At 36.5% G+C, this 12,583-nt stretch overlaps 1 protein-coding gene across 1 annotated transcript; it reads right to left on the reverse strand.

Annotated features, from left to right (window-relative positions):
• Positions 1-270: 270 nt before the first annotated feature.
• Positions 271-10,406, reverse strand: LOC112191641 (cationic amino acid transporter 2, vacuolar). The gene is made up of 14 exons (XM_024331025.2): positions 9,984-10,406; positions 9,686-9,887; positions 9,515-9,599; positions 8,937-9,077; positions 8,332-8,450; positions 8,150-8,246; positions 7,879-8,051; positions 7,712-7,778; positions 5,567-5,725; positions 4,942-5,215; positions 3,682-3,790; positions 3,346-3,458; positions 2,431-2,506; positions 271-661 (listed from the first exon to the last, which is right to left on the reverse strand). The coding sequence occupies exons 1-14, from the start codon at positions 10,150-10,152 to the stop codon at positions 505-507; spliced, it is 1,941 nt and encodes a 646-aa protein (XP_024186793.1). The 5' UTR covers positions 10,153-10,406; the 3' UTR covers positions 271-504.
• Positions 10,407-12,583: the final 2,177 nt, after the last annotated feature.

The raw sequence follows: 12,583 nt of genomic DNA on the forward strand, positions 1-12,583 counted from the left end.
CCTCAACGGGGATGGTGCCGGAACCGGCGACCCTTGCGGCCTACGATCCCCAAAAGTAACTATGACACTTCTACGGCGAGGCAATACCCTAGAAGAGCGAAAGTCTCCGGTGTGATATGAAAATAATTTATCGTTGTTGTAAATATTGATATTTCTTTCTTATATTTTGATGACTTTTTCAAGGATAAAAAAATCAAGTAACCTAGAGAATAATAAAATTAATAAAAGTGACTTTACACGTCATTAGCCCTAAAATTCATGGTAATTCGAAACAATATTCAACGGCAGCCAAGCATAAAATTCATAGGTTTCCTAAGAAAGGAAAGTGGAAATGTTACATTGATAGCAAATTATTTACATCGCAGGAACATATTCGCCATCAATCAATAACCCTATTATACAAAGTGCAAATTTGGGTCCCTTGCTAACATAAATGGTACAAAGGAGAAACAAATTAATGTACAAACCAATAACTTAAGACCCAAATGCATTTTTTGTACAATGTTAAGCAACATAATTTTCTGAGCTGCGGTAAATTTCATTGGCATGGGCTGCTGGCACGTAAACTGCATCTTGCAGTGAGCTGTGTGTTCGGCCATAAAATACATAAACCAACACTCCAATTATCAGCCATACAGTAACACGAGCCCAGGTGTCCCCTCTGAAAATGAGATAATAAATTAATTGCATTAGATGTCTGGAAAAGAAAATATAGAAAAGAAGATTACAGACAGTAACGAGTTGGTCAACAGAGCATGAAAGACAACTGGAATTAACTGAAAATGTTCACCTGGTCAGTTATTGACCAAGAAAATAATGTTCAACCACCCTTGGATGTAAATCCAATGGCAAAGAGAATTATTATTAAGTTGAAGTGTTTTATTTTCCATCCTTTGATGTAAATCTAAGGGTTATTGATCATAAATTCTTTGGTCAGCAACTGACCAGGTGTTCACCACTGGGAATTAACTGTCTTCCATACTTCTCTTCAAGTCAACAGGAAAATCAATATGATATATCATTGCAAAGAACTGCATGTTTATTGTTGTTTCAGTAAATGGTGGTTCTATTCAAACTTCTCAATTTAGCATTTGGACCTCCCTTCATTTTTTTCTATTACCCAAACTTCCAATTTGAACCCTCTATCTTTCCCACCTACCGGCCTACAACCAAAAACTCATTTCTTCACCGGCTTTCTCTTCTTCAACCTCATTATCGTTGCTGTCCCTATCAATATCCACAGCTCTACCTCTATCTTGTAATTGCGAATAACTTGTTCAGCTTTACTGAGGCCGCAGCAAGCTATTTCTGAAACCCTATTTATTATTACACCCTAATTTGTGTGTGAACTGAGAAGATAAAAACTGGGCATTGCTAGAGAAGAAGTTTCAACGCGGGTGAGGTGGAGAAATGGGAGAAGTTGATGGCGGAGAGTGACTGGCAAAGGGGAGTCAGTGTTGAGACAGAAGAATCCTTTATCATCAAGACAACAATTGGTCACTCACCTTTTATCTTTATCTTTTCTTCTCAAGATCAGATCACCAAACAGCAAAATCCTCTATCCTCAAGAAAATAATCTGTCAATGACCTTTTATTTATTCTCAATATTTCATTACAGACAATCATTCCCTTCTAGAATGAACCTCTTTTTAAATTACATGATCACAAAAGAAAACCTTGCTGAAAACAAACCGTTCTAATAAAAGCAAAATTGTGGGTACCTTCATGAGACTATTCGTCTCTCCAAGAACTCAACTAATTTAGGAAAAAAAGAAGAAAAAAAAAATTCTAAGCCATTGATATGTGCTTGACTAGTTGTCAAAAATTGAACTGCTTTTGTTTCAAATCAACCATAAAAAGGACTGTCCTCATTTAACAGAGGAAATGAATTGATATACCAATAACTACAGTGCAGTTGTGCAGCTAGTACGATCAAAGGAGTCTCTGAGTGTTTTTTTTTTTTTTTGAAATGGTGTTTTTCTTTTTGAAAAATACTTGTAGAGAGGTAAAGCTGAATTTAAAATTGTACAAAAAATTGAGGGGGTCCAACAGTTAGCTTGGGAGATCCGAATAGAACCACCATTTATTAATGATAAAAAAACTATAGCGCATTAACACTAAAACAAGATCGAGTTAGATGCAATTTCCACGAATAGTTTTCCACAAAGCTGCTTGACAATAAATGAAAGCATGACTACAAGTAAAAAAAAAAATCACTTTGGGAATAGAAGAAAAAAAAAAGACAGAATATATGTTTGATTAATAAGAAAACAATACCAATATTAAAAATTCTCAACTATATTGAACATTGAATTTTAGAGCATTTCTCAACTATCAAAGGATAAAACAGATTCATAATAGAGAAAATCAAGTAGAAAGGAAAATGATAATGCAAATAACAGTATTAAACCTCTTTAATGGGATACTTACCCAAGATTGATGAGTAAGTAGACGTTGATGAGAATACAGATGATTGGAAGCAATGGAACAAATGGGCATATGAAACCTGAAAGAAAATCATTGTACCACTGTTATGGAAAACTCAAATGGTAGTTACCTCAATCCAGTGTAACATAACAACTTAACCCAAACTATCCACAGTAGCTTAGAAAGTCAACTCAAACTAACCAAACATGACATGAAGAAATTACCAAAGTTTTTTTTTTTTTTCTTAGTACCGTCAGTAGCTCAGTCACTTCAAATATGATCAAATTGTAATATATTAGCATCAGGGGTTTAGTTAACAGTAACAAGGTTTGGATAACTAGCATCAGGTAATATTTTGTTCTTAAAAGGCTGCCAACTGAAGTAAGGACTATGCCGCTATATACATACAGAACTGTTCTTTAAGGTGGTTCACTGCATGCAAATATGGCTGCGATGGGAATCTTTTCAAAATTGTGGAAAAGTCACAGTTTGTTATAGTAGGCTGTAAGATCTCTATTTAAGGCTTGGCTTGAACTCAGTTTTTCAGAACTGTAGCATGTAGCTTTAGAATTAACCTTACAAAATTAAATTACTATGTCATAAATTATGACTATACACGTATTCTTCACACAAGGTCACCCCCTATACCGAATATACAAAGCTACAACTACAATCAAGGAGTTTAGATCCTAGTCTAAGTCATTATAGTAGAGAAACTAGAATCCTACAATTAGGGTATGTAAACATGTAGAACTGTAGTTGACTATTGTGAGTTAAGGGAGATGGTTTAACAGAGTTTAGATCCTAGTCTAAGTCATTATAGTAGAGAAACTAGAATCCTACAATTAGGGCATGTAAACATGTAGAACTGTAGTTGACTATCGTGAGTTAAGGGAGATGGTTTAACAATGCACCCACCTCCTGTGTGCCCAAAGCTGTGCCGTGCATCATCTTGATCTATACAAGTAAGCACAATCAGACCAAATAGAACAAGGATACCACCAGCTCCACATACTGCATAGCGAAGAAAGCTGAAAAGGAAATTTTAAATGAAATAAATATTAAAAAAAATTACTGGATTAATGAAAGAAATCACAAAATATGTAGGCAGAAAGATAAATTAACATTTAAAATAAAAAATTTAAAACAATATCTTGGCAACCAATTCTACACAGAAGTAATGACAAGCTATTTGAATATAATAACAAAAAAAATATCTGTCAGAACCAAGCCTAGGCACCAAAATCAGCCCACCTGGGGAGGCCCAAACTTGAAGCTGAATATGTCAGGAGAAACACCCCTACACATGTGAACATTATGGTCCAGCCAGCAATTTTTCGCCTGTTATCTTCACTTAGTGTGTCTGCAATAAATCATATATACATAGTGAATAAGCAGGAAAGTAGAGCAGAACTTCTCAAACATCAGTTAGTTTCCCCCAAAAAAAAAAAAAAGATATAACTTTTGTAGTACATAGTTTTTAGGCCTTTCAAAAGTAAAACTTCTCAAATTGGAGATTTCTTCTCCTCGACAACTTCTCTTTGCTCTCCAGACTCGCATCACGAGTCTAAAGGGATGTGAATGTGGATGTAGTGTTCATAGAAGTAGCTTTAGTTTTAAGTTCATTAAGGGTAGTACTGTCTATTACTCTGTTTACGGATGTTGTCTGTTACGGTTTCGGGTTTCCTCAAATGAGTTATATGTTTATTCTTTAAACTTTAGCTAGATGCTAAGCTAGCCGTCACTTTCTTCGTCTGCAAGTCTGTTGTCATCCTCTCTTAATGACATGCAGAATCTCTCCTTTACGAGTTACATTAACTAACAAAGACATCCTCCCTTCTTTTAAAGGAATTTTAAAGGAGGACATCCTCTCTTGAAGCTCCCTTTATATATACGGAGATTTACAAGGGCCTTTCCAAAAAGGTTCCCTCAAAGTCTGCAATTTAAGGGATTGCATGTAGGCCTGACCATGTGTCTGTGTCTCTGCATCAATATCTAGATATATAGTACACATTACCTTCCTACATTGCAGTGGTTGAAAATAATCAGGTGAGAAGAATAAGGAACTTACAGTTAACATCTTTCTGCTTTTGGTAAAAGTTAGATGGCCAAAGTTTTGTGGGGTAACTTCATGTTGGGTATGATTTTGGTATTATGGACGGAAAGGAATAAAGGATTTTTGATGACTAAAAAGGAGTGGGGTTCGATGAGCTTTGGGAGAGTGACAGTTCTTATCATCCTCATGGGCTTCCATTTCCAATTGATTCAGTAACTTCACCCTCTCTTTCTATTATGCAAGACTGGAAGGCTGCTGTAGCTCAGTTTTAATTTTTAGTCTAGTCTTGTTATGCTGATGTTTTATTTTTGTTCCTGTTTGTTTTGCTGCAGTTGTTTTTTTTATCCTTGTCTTTTCCACTGTGAACAAAGTCCACAGCTTCTGTTCCTTTTGTCTTCCAATGGATGGTGTTTCTTAGAAGATAATAGAATAAATAACTAAACAAAAAAGGAACTTACAGTTAACAAGGGGTAGTTGCTTTTCAATCAGAGGAAGTTCAACCAAGATATCCACTTTGTCAAGTAGAGGTTTAGAACTATCTTTGGAAGACCCAACACTACCCTTAGGATCATCCCCACTGATATCTTGAGAATTACTACCATGCCGCAAGGAGACTGAATCAATGGAACCCTGCAGAGATGCAGGCAAAGGCACCTCATCCGGTGGGACATATCTGAGTATAAGTACAGATATTGCTACCATAGTGAATGCAACAAGTGTACCCACACTAACCTACACGAAATAAGCAACTACATGTCAGTCTCCATATCACACATTGTTTTAATTACAAATACAGAGCAAAGGGAATGTGCCAGCACAAAAAAGAGTAAAACAGTTGAATCTCCATCTCCATAGTCATTATCGTGATCCAAACAAAAAAACTCCTTTCAGGAATAAAAGTGGGAAAGATATTAAATTATATAACTCCAGGCTACTGAACAGCATTACAAAGTTAATGGCTAGTAACCATAATTATAGCATTTGACATCGAGAATACTTCCATGCGTTCTTAGCATACCAAAGGCCTAACAAGTAATCCACTTATCAACAACAATACCAGATTTTTCCTGAACTTAAACTTACCATTCCTGCTAACTGTGAAACATCCATGAAGAATGCCAAGATTGCAGCACCAATCCCAGTTGCTATTGTACTCTTGACAGGAACCTGAGTGCTTTTATTAATCTCCGAGAAAAATGGCGGCAGCAATCCATCTCTAGCCATTGCCATCAGAATTCGCGGCTAAGAAAGAGAAAGAAAAAAAAAATCCTTATAAATCCAACAAAATCAAAATAATATAAAAGAAAGTATCTTATTTGGTGGTAGAAGTAATAGGAATTCATGGTAATAAACAAACAAAGCAGCTAAGACCATACTTGGTAGATCTTGAAAAGGAAGAGATAAAAGGAACATGATAACAAGAAAAATATAGAAGGTAGAATGCATATCCATCAATTGGAAAATTAAAAGAGTGTAAAGTAGATAAAGTGCTTTTCCATGGTAACCGTTCAAATAACTTGAATTTTTGAAATACTGCTGGCTCAATTTCAGTAGCTGAAGCATGAATGCATGAACACAGCATCCGAATTTCTTAAGGACCATATGAGGTGATCTAGGTAAATGTTATTAACTTATTATACAGATTTAAATTAGGCAGAACAGGGGAATAGGATCTATGAACTTGTCAATTAAACTCAATCTAATTCGGAAAATTTAAATATCTGGTGAATTACCTATAAGACCCAAGTTGTAAAACTGTATATAGGATGCAATTGATCTCTTTGGTGTTCTACATAATTTCTTGTTTTAACAAGTCTTTTGCTGTTGTATGAATCTAAGAGAGATTTATTCTGGAGCCTAAAGGTTATCTTTTGTAAGCCAAAAGAGTTGAGCGAATAAAAAAAATGAGTGTTGTTGAAGGCTTGGTGCCTTGGGGGTATCTCCTCCTACCTTGTTCTCTTTTTTCTCCTGCCCTTGTTCTCTATTCCCCAACTTCTCTAAACTTACAGCAGCCTTATATCATCTGTCTTCTAAATACACTCTCTTTCTTAAGCTTTCTATCTTTCCTAGCCACCACAACTACACTCACACAACCATTGCTTTGTTCTACACCAACAATAAGCTATAGACTATAGCCTTCAGAACTCAAATTCATTACTAGGCTAGAATAAACGATAACCCAAGATGTCTGTGAGAGACCCCAATCTCTATACAAAGACCAGCACAAAGGACTATCAGAAAGCACGTATAGAACATAGGGAAAGGAAATCATACGAAGAAGAAACAGGCTAGTACTTAAAAGTACGCTTTTCAAGGAAGACCATGCCAAACAACTTTCCATCAAAATAACTACATATTGCACATCTCGATCCACACACACACACACACACACACACACACATACACAAACACACATAAGAAATGAAATTCATTTGAAACCGGAACACTTTTTTTTTTTTTTTTGGTGAGAAAAAATTAAGAAAAATTAGAGAGTGAACAAGGAGTTCACTGAGGAAAATACAAAAGACCCTGAAACAATTATTCTGCTTCATCTAAGAACTAAACCAAACAAAAGAACTAAAACTATAGTATTTCTCCACAGCTGCATTACAGTCCAACAAGATTATAAATACAGAATACTACCTAAATTCCGAAGCAGATCTCATAAAGATGCCAAACACAAACCCTTTCGCCCTAAATGCTCCACCTCTTCACCCTTTGCATGCTCAAAGACCCTTCTATTCCTATCCACCCCTACATAAAATAAAATAAAGATATTACATTCCTAGCACATCTCCCCAATGCCACTAACCCCACCAGAAAAAGGTCGCACCTCTCACTATATAACACATTAAAGGAGGCTGGTTATCCCAAGATTTGCCTCCCTGAACACTTGAGACCATAAAAGTGAGGCCACTGGACAGTGAAGCAGCAGGTAGTTTATGGTCTATTCTTTCAGAAGCTGTCTTGTACATAATGCACCAATGGGTAGGGAGGTGGTCTAGCTCTATTGTTCATAAATTACTTTTACCTTTAGAGTAAATGGGAATTGGTAAACATATACAAATCAAGGAGCAATCTTAATTAAAAATTTCAAATGTTAACAGAAAATAGGTGTGCAAATCATATACACAACATAATCAATTAACAGAAGGTAACAGCAAGATACGGACAAGATAGACTTTTCAGGAACTTTCAATGCAAAACCATAAACTCCAATTTAAATACCTGCGGAAGAATAGACCCCATCAACGTCGAGCAGAGAGCAGTAACAGCACCAACAGTAATGATATAGCTTCAAACACAGGCAGGAAATGGCCTTCAATACAAAATTTAACTTAATTGCCCGAAAAAAAGGTACAGAAACGGCAATGACAGGGAAATATTAAACTTACGCAGCCCATTGCATCCCATGGCTAGCAAATGCAGTAGAGATGGGCGTGTCAGGATCCATTGCATGATAAGGCACTAAACCAACAATGACCATGGAAACCAACATATACAATGCACAGCATATAGATAGTGCAGCACCAATACCCAGTGGTAAATCTCGTTGGGGATTCTTCACCTTTGGAAATACATTAAGCAAAAGTTTAATACACTAGTTAAAAATCTCTAAAGTACTGTAGATTCATATTTCAGATGACATAACAAGAACGAACTTACCTCTTCAGCAGTGCTTGCAACTGAATCAAAACCAATGTAAGCAAAGAAGACAGTTGCAGACCCGGCAAGCATACCATTCACCCCAAAGGGGAAGTACCTGTTATGTTGATGAAAACAAAGAAATAATGAAAAGTTTCCTCTAGAATTACAAGAGCGAATACAAATATAGGGAAGTAAAATACCCAGTAGGAAGTTGATAACCAGACCAGCCGGTCTTAAATCCCAAATAAGTACCAGCAACTATGACAAATAACATTGCACATACATTCGCTATCGTCGCAATGCCTTGTGCCACTGTACTCTGCACAGATTCAGTGTTCCATGACTCTGTTAGTAATTTGCCGTATAATACGTGTATAAAACACATACTGACCTTTTTTTTCAAAAATACTTCCGTACTTCGTACTATTGAAAGGGACTTGTTAAATTTCTTACTTTTGAAGCCAAAAGTATTAAAAACATACTATACATGATTTTTACATTTTTTTTTTCCTGTATTTTACATATATTATTGTACAAAAATTAATATAAATTAATATTTTATGATTAAAAAATTAATTAATTGATTGATTAAAAATATTTTGCCGAACTTTTCAATGAACTATTTGATAAAATGTCAAAATAATACGCGTACATATTTTTCGTGTATTATACACGTCCCGTAGTTCATTAACTAGGTGTTCCATCAAAGGAGGAAACATAACTATATTGTACAAATACATAAAGACACTTGGCACTTGCAAATTAATCGTTTTACACAAAATGAAAAGAAAATATTCATCCGTACCTCCTTGATTCCCACACACAGGAGCCCTGTGACAATAAATACTAGAATGGCTGCGCACGGGTCAACCATAATATCAAGCGCAGGAATGTATTGACGGGCTAGAAAAACAGGCAGACTGTCTGCTCCTCCAAAGAGTAATGCCTTGAAATAGAAAACACACATAAAGATACAGAACATACTGAAATACTAAAGAAGTGTCAAAGGATGCAGAAAAATCTTGAAGTTTGAAAAGGAACACTAAATTTGACCCTCAAGGGGATTCCAATTCAAGCACAGGAACACAGATTGCATGCTGCTTTCATCTACAATCGCTGATATCCAGCATTTATTATTGCTCACAATAAATTCTAAGATCTCAGTAGTATTGCCCATATGTCTACTCATATACATAAAGGAAATAAAGCACATGATATGATAATAAGACATTCAAGTATGCTCAAATAAAAATTAGAAATAAATAATTAGATTAAATTTGAAGTATGCAAGTTCCAATTCAGTAGACACTAAATATAATAAGTATATACTATAAATATATAGGTCTTGTATATATATGATTAGTTTAAGAAATTGAAGTGTACCAGATTAGGGGAGATGCCACGAGCAACAGCCGAACCGCCAATGGTATATTCGAGAATCAAAGCCCAACCAACCAACCAAGCAACACTGCAGAATAATATCACAAACTTGGTATGAAGAAGAAGAAGTGAGTGAAAATAGAAAAGAATAAGGAAGGAATGAGAAAGAAGTACCCTTCTCCAATGCATATGTAGGTGTAGTGATAGGCGCTTCCGGCGGAGGGGCAACGACTTGCAAGCTCGGCATAACAAAAGGCCGAAAGCGCGGCGGCGATTCCAGCAATGAGAAAGGAAATAGTGAGGGCCGGTCCAGAATGCTCTCTGGCAACTGTTCCAACAAGAATATACACTCCCGCTCCGATTGTTGAGCCCACACCTATTCATATTCATAAAGTACGTAACTCATAATCAATCCTATGCTGAACTAATGTAATTGAAAACAAATTGCAAGAATTAAGAGGGAGAGAGAGACCAATTGCAACGAGATGGGGAACAGTCAACTCCCTGGCCAATTGATGATGAGCCTTGCGGTGAACGGAATCGACCTGCTTCCTCCGAATCAGACTATTACGAGCACCACCAGCAGCAGCAGCAGCACCCCATTGTTTTGCACCATCTGGCGACTGCGAATCAAACCCCATCCAATTCCCTTGTTATGATATGCTATCTATCTATCTATCTATGACTATTATGTACAATTCTGCCCGCACTTCCCCTTTTATTTCCCCACACAACTGGAACTGATTTGATTGGGAAAGCGGGCAGATTACGCAACACAACCCAAAGAGACGACTTTTCCCTTCTCTCTCTCTCTGATTCTCCTCTTCTTCTCTTTGGGCCCTGTCTTTCCGTGGAGAGCTTGTCTTCGATTATCCTCTCTCTCTCTCTCTCTCTCTCTCTCTCTTTCTTTTTTTTTTTTGTATTTTGGTAAAGGCCGGGTCAACTATCGTATTCGAGTGGGATCCATACGGCCGCCCTTCAATTAATGGCCCTTTTGTGTTTCTCTCTCCGAAATCATTTCGAATTGTATTATTGTTAGAATTAAGACAAAATAAAAATCTAGAAAGCGAAACTGTTTCAAAGGCCCAACTTAGATTAAAAAAATTTAAAAATTAAACAACTAAACATTAACTGAATGTGTATCCATTCATGAAGAATGTGTAAATTTGAGTCCTAGTCTCCAAAAATATAATATTGCTTCTTTCCACTAGCTTCAATAATTGAAGAATATACCGCCAAGAGAGGATTACTATCATTGTTAGAGATTCTATCTTTTCACTCCCTCCAAATGGAACAAATAACAATCATGTTTTGGTAATAATTGAGATGTCTTTTTTGAAACCAATCAGCAAATACCCACGCAAAGATGTCCAGGTTCAACTCCACATTTTAAGTGAGATCAAAAGAGCGCAGAGGTCAAAACTCGATGCTACATTACCCTAATCAAAACCTCCATTACCAAAGTAAAAAAGAAAGAGGGACACTGAGTTAACTTTAAGAAATGTTGACAAGATTTTCTAAATAATAACAATAGCATATCTGTTAACTCTACACGTGTTTGAACATGCATCAATTAGTAAAACGTGAAATACGAGTATCATTAATTTTACAATAAAAGTGACATAACCAAAAACAAAGGCATTGGTATAAACAATTAAACTAGCTTTCTCACCATGTTGTTGACCCAACAAAAAAGAACTCAAATGACACATTGTTTCATCTTGTCACTAGATTGGTGCATTCATTTGACCAAGCAAACAGTTTAAGGCTTCACTATAATAAACAAGACTCAAACTGTTGGTAAATTAGTTGCTAGGGCTTGGGACCCAGATGAATGTAGAAGAGCTTGTGCTAAAATGATTGTGAGGGATGAGCTGCCGTTTAGTCATGTAGAGGGGCAGGGTTTTATTGATTTTATGAAAATTGCATCACAAAAATTTGATCCTCCCTCTCTGAGGACAATTGATAGAGATATCTGGGATATCTACCAATTTGAGAAGGAAAAAATTCGAGAGTTTGTAGCTAGGAACAATCTAAAGGTTTCTCTTACCATCGATACCTGGACTTCGGTCCAGAATATTAATTACCTTGTCTTGACAGCTCAATTCATAGATGAGACTTGGGCATTGCACAAGAGAATAATAAACTTCACTATTATTCCATATCACAATGGTAAGACAATAGGGAAACTGGTGGAGTCATGCTTGATTAATTGGGGTATTGAGAGAGTTTTCAGCATTGTAGTTGTGCATAGTAATCAAGTTGCACTTGAGAACGTGAAGGAGAAGATTTGGAATTGGAAGCAGTTAGTATTAGGCAGCCGGGAGTTTTTTGCATGTTAGGTGTTGCTGCCATGTTTTGAATCTTATTGTGAGGGATGTGATGGAGGAGCTTGATTCCTCCATTGATGCAATTAGGAACCCTATTAAGTTTATTCGGAGTTCACCTGTACGGCTTGAGAAATCTAGGAAGTGTGCATCTAGAGAAAAGGTTGAACACAAGGGGCATTGTGCCTTTAGATGTGTGCACAAGGTGGAACTCCACCTATTTCATGTTAGACATAGCTGTCAAGTATAGGCAGACCTTCGTGTGGTTGGAAGATAAGGACCAGCAGTATGAAAACTACTTTTAGGAAAGAGGTGGGGGAGGAAAAAGGGTGGGGTCGCCTAGAAATGAGGATTAGGAGAAGGCTGCTAGGTTGGTTAAGTTTCTCAAGATTTTTTATGATGCAACTTTGGCATTTAGTGGCATTAAAGTGGTAACTACAAACCAGCCTGTTGTGTGGATGTGTACTATCATTGAAGAATTGAAAAAATGCAGACAAAGCGTTGATCCTTTGATGGTTAACATCGGGGCATTAATGAGGAAAAAATTCGATAAGTATTGGTTGAAGTTAGAGGACTTGAACCCTATTTTGTTGCTTGCTGTGGTATTAGATCTAAGATACAAAATATTATATTGTATCTTGCGTTCTTTTTTCCTTTGCTGCAGCAAGACATGAGCCTGGTCCCTGAGATGATAGATGAAGTTAAGAGTCAATTGTTACAACTTTATCATGAGTATGCTAATTCT

This window comes from Rosa chinensis, chromosome 3 (assembly GCF_002994745.2).
Source record: "Rosa chinensis cultivar Old Blush chromosome 3, RchiOBHm-V2, whole genome shotgun sequence".
Classification (NCBI taxonomy): domain Eukaryota; kingdom Viridiplantae; phylum Streptophyta; class Magnoliopsida; order Rosales; family Rosaceae; genus Rosa; species Rosa chinensis.

What these genes read in the sequence shown, in the direction of transcription:
- LOC112191641 (XM_024331025.2), bottom strand. Translation starts at nt 10,152, where the DNA reads ATGGGGTTTGATTCGCAGTCGCCAGATGGTGCAAAACAATGGGGTGCT. An exon ending in TTGCAAGCACTGCTGAAGAG is followed by an intron (nt 8,052 to 8,149) that starts GTAAGTTCGTTC and finishes GTATTTCCAAAG; the next exon opens with GTGAAGAATCCCCAACGAGA. An exon ending in CAGCTTTGGGCACACAGGAG is followed by an intron (nt 2,507 to 3,345) that starts GTGGGTGCATTG and finishes ATTTTCTTTCAG; the next exon opens with GTTTCATATGCCCATTTGTT.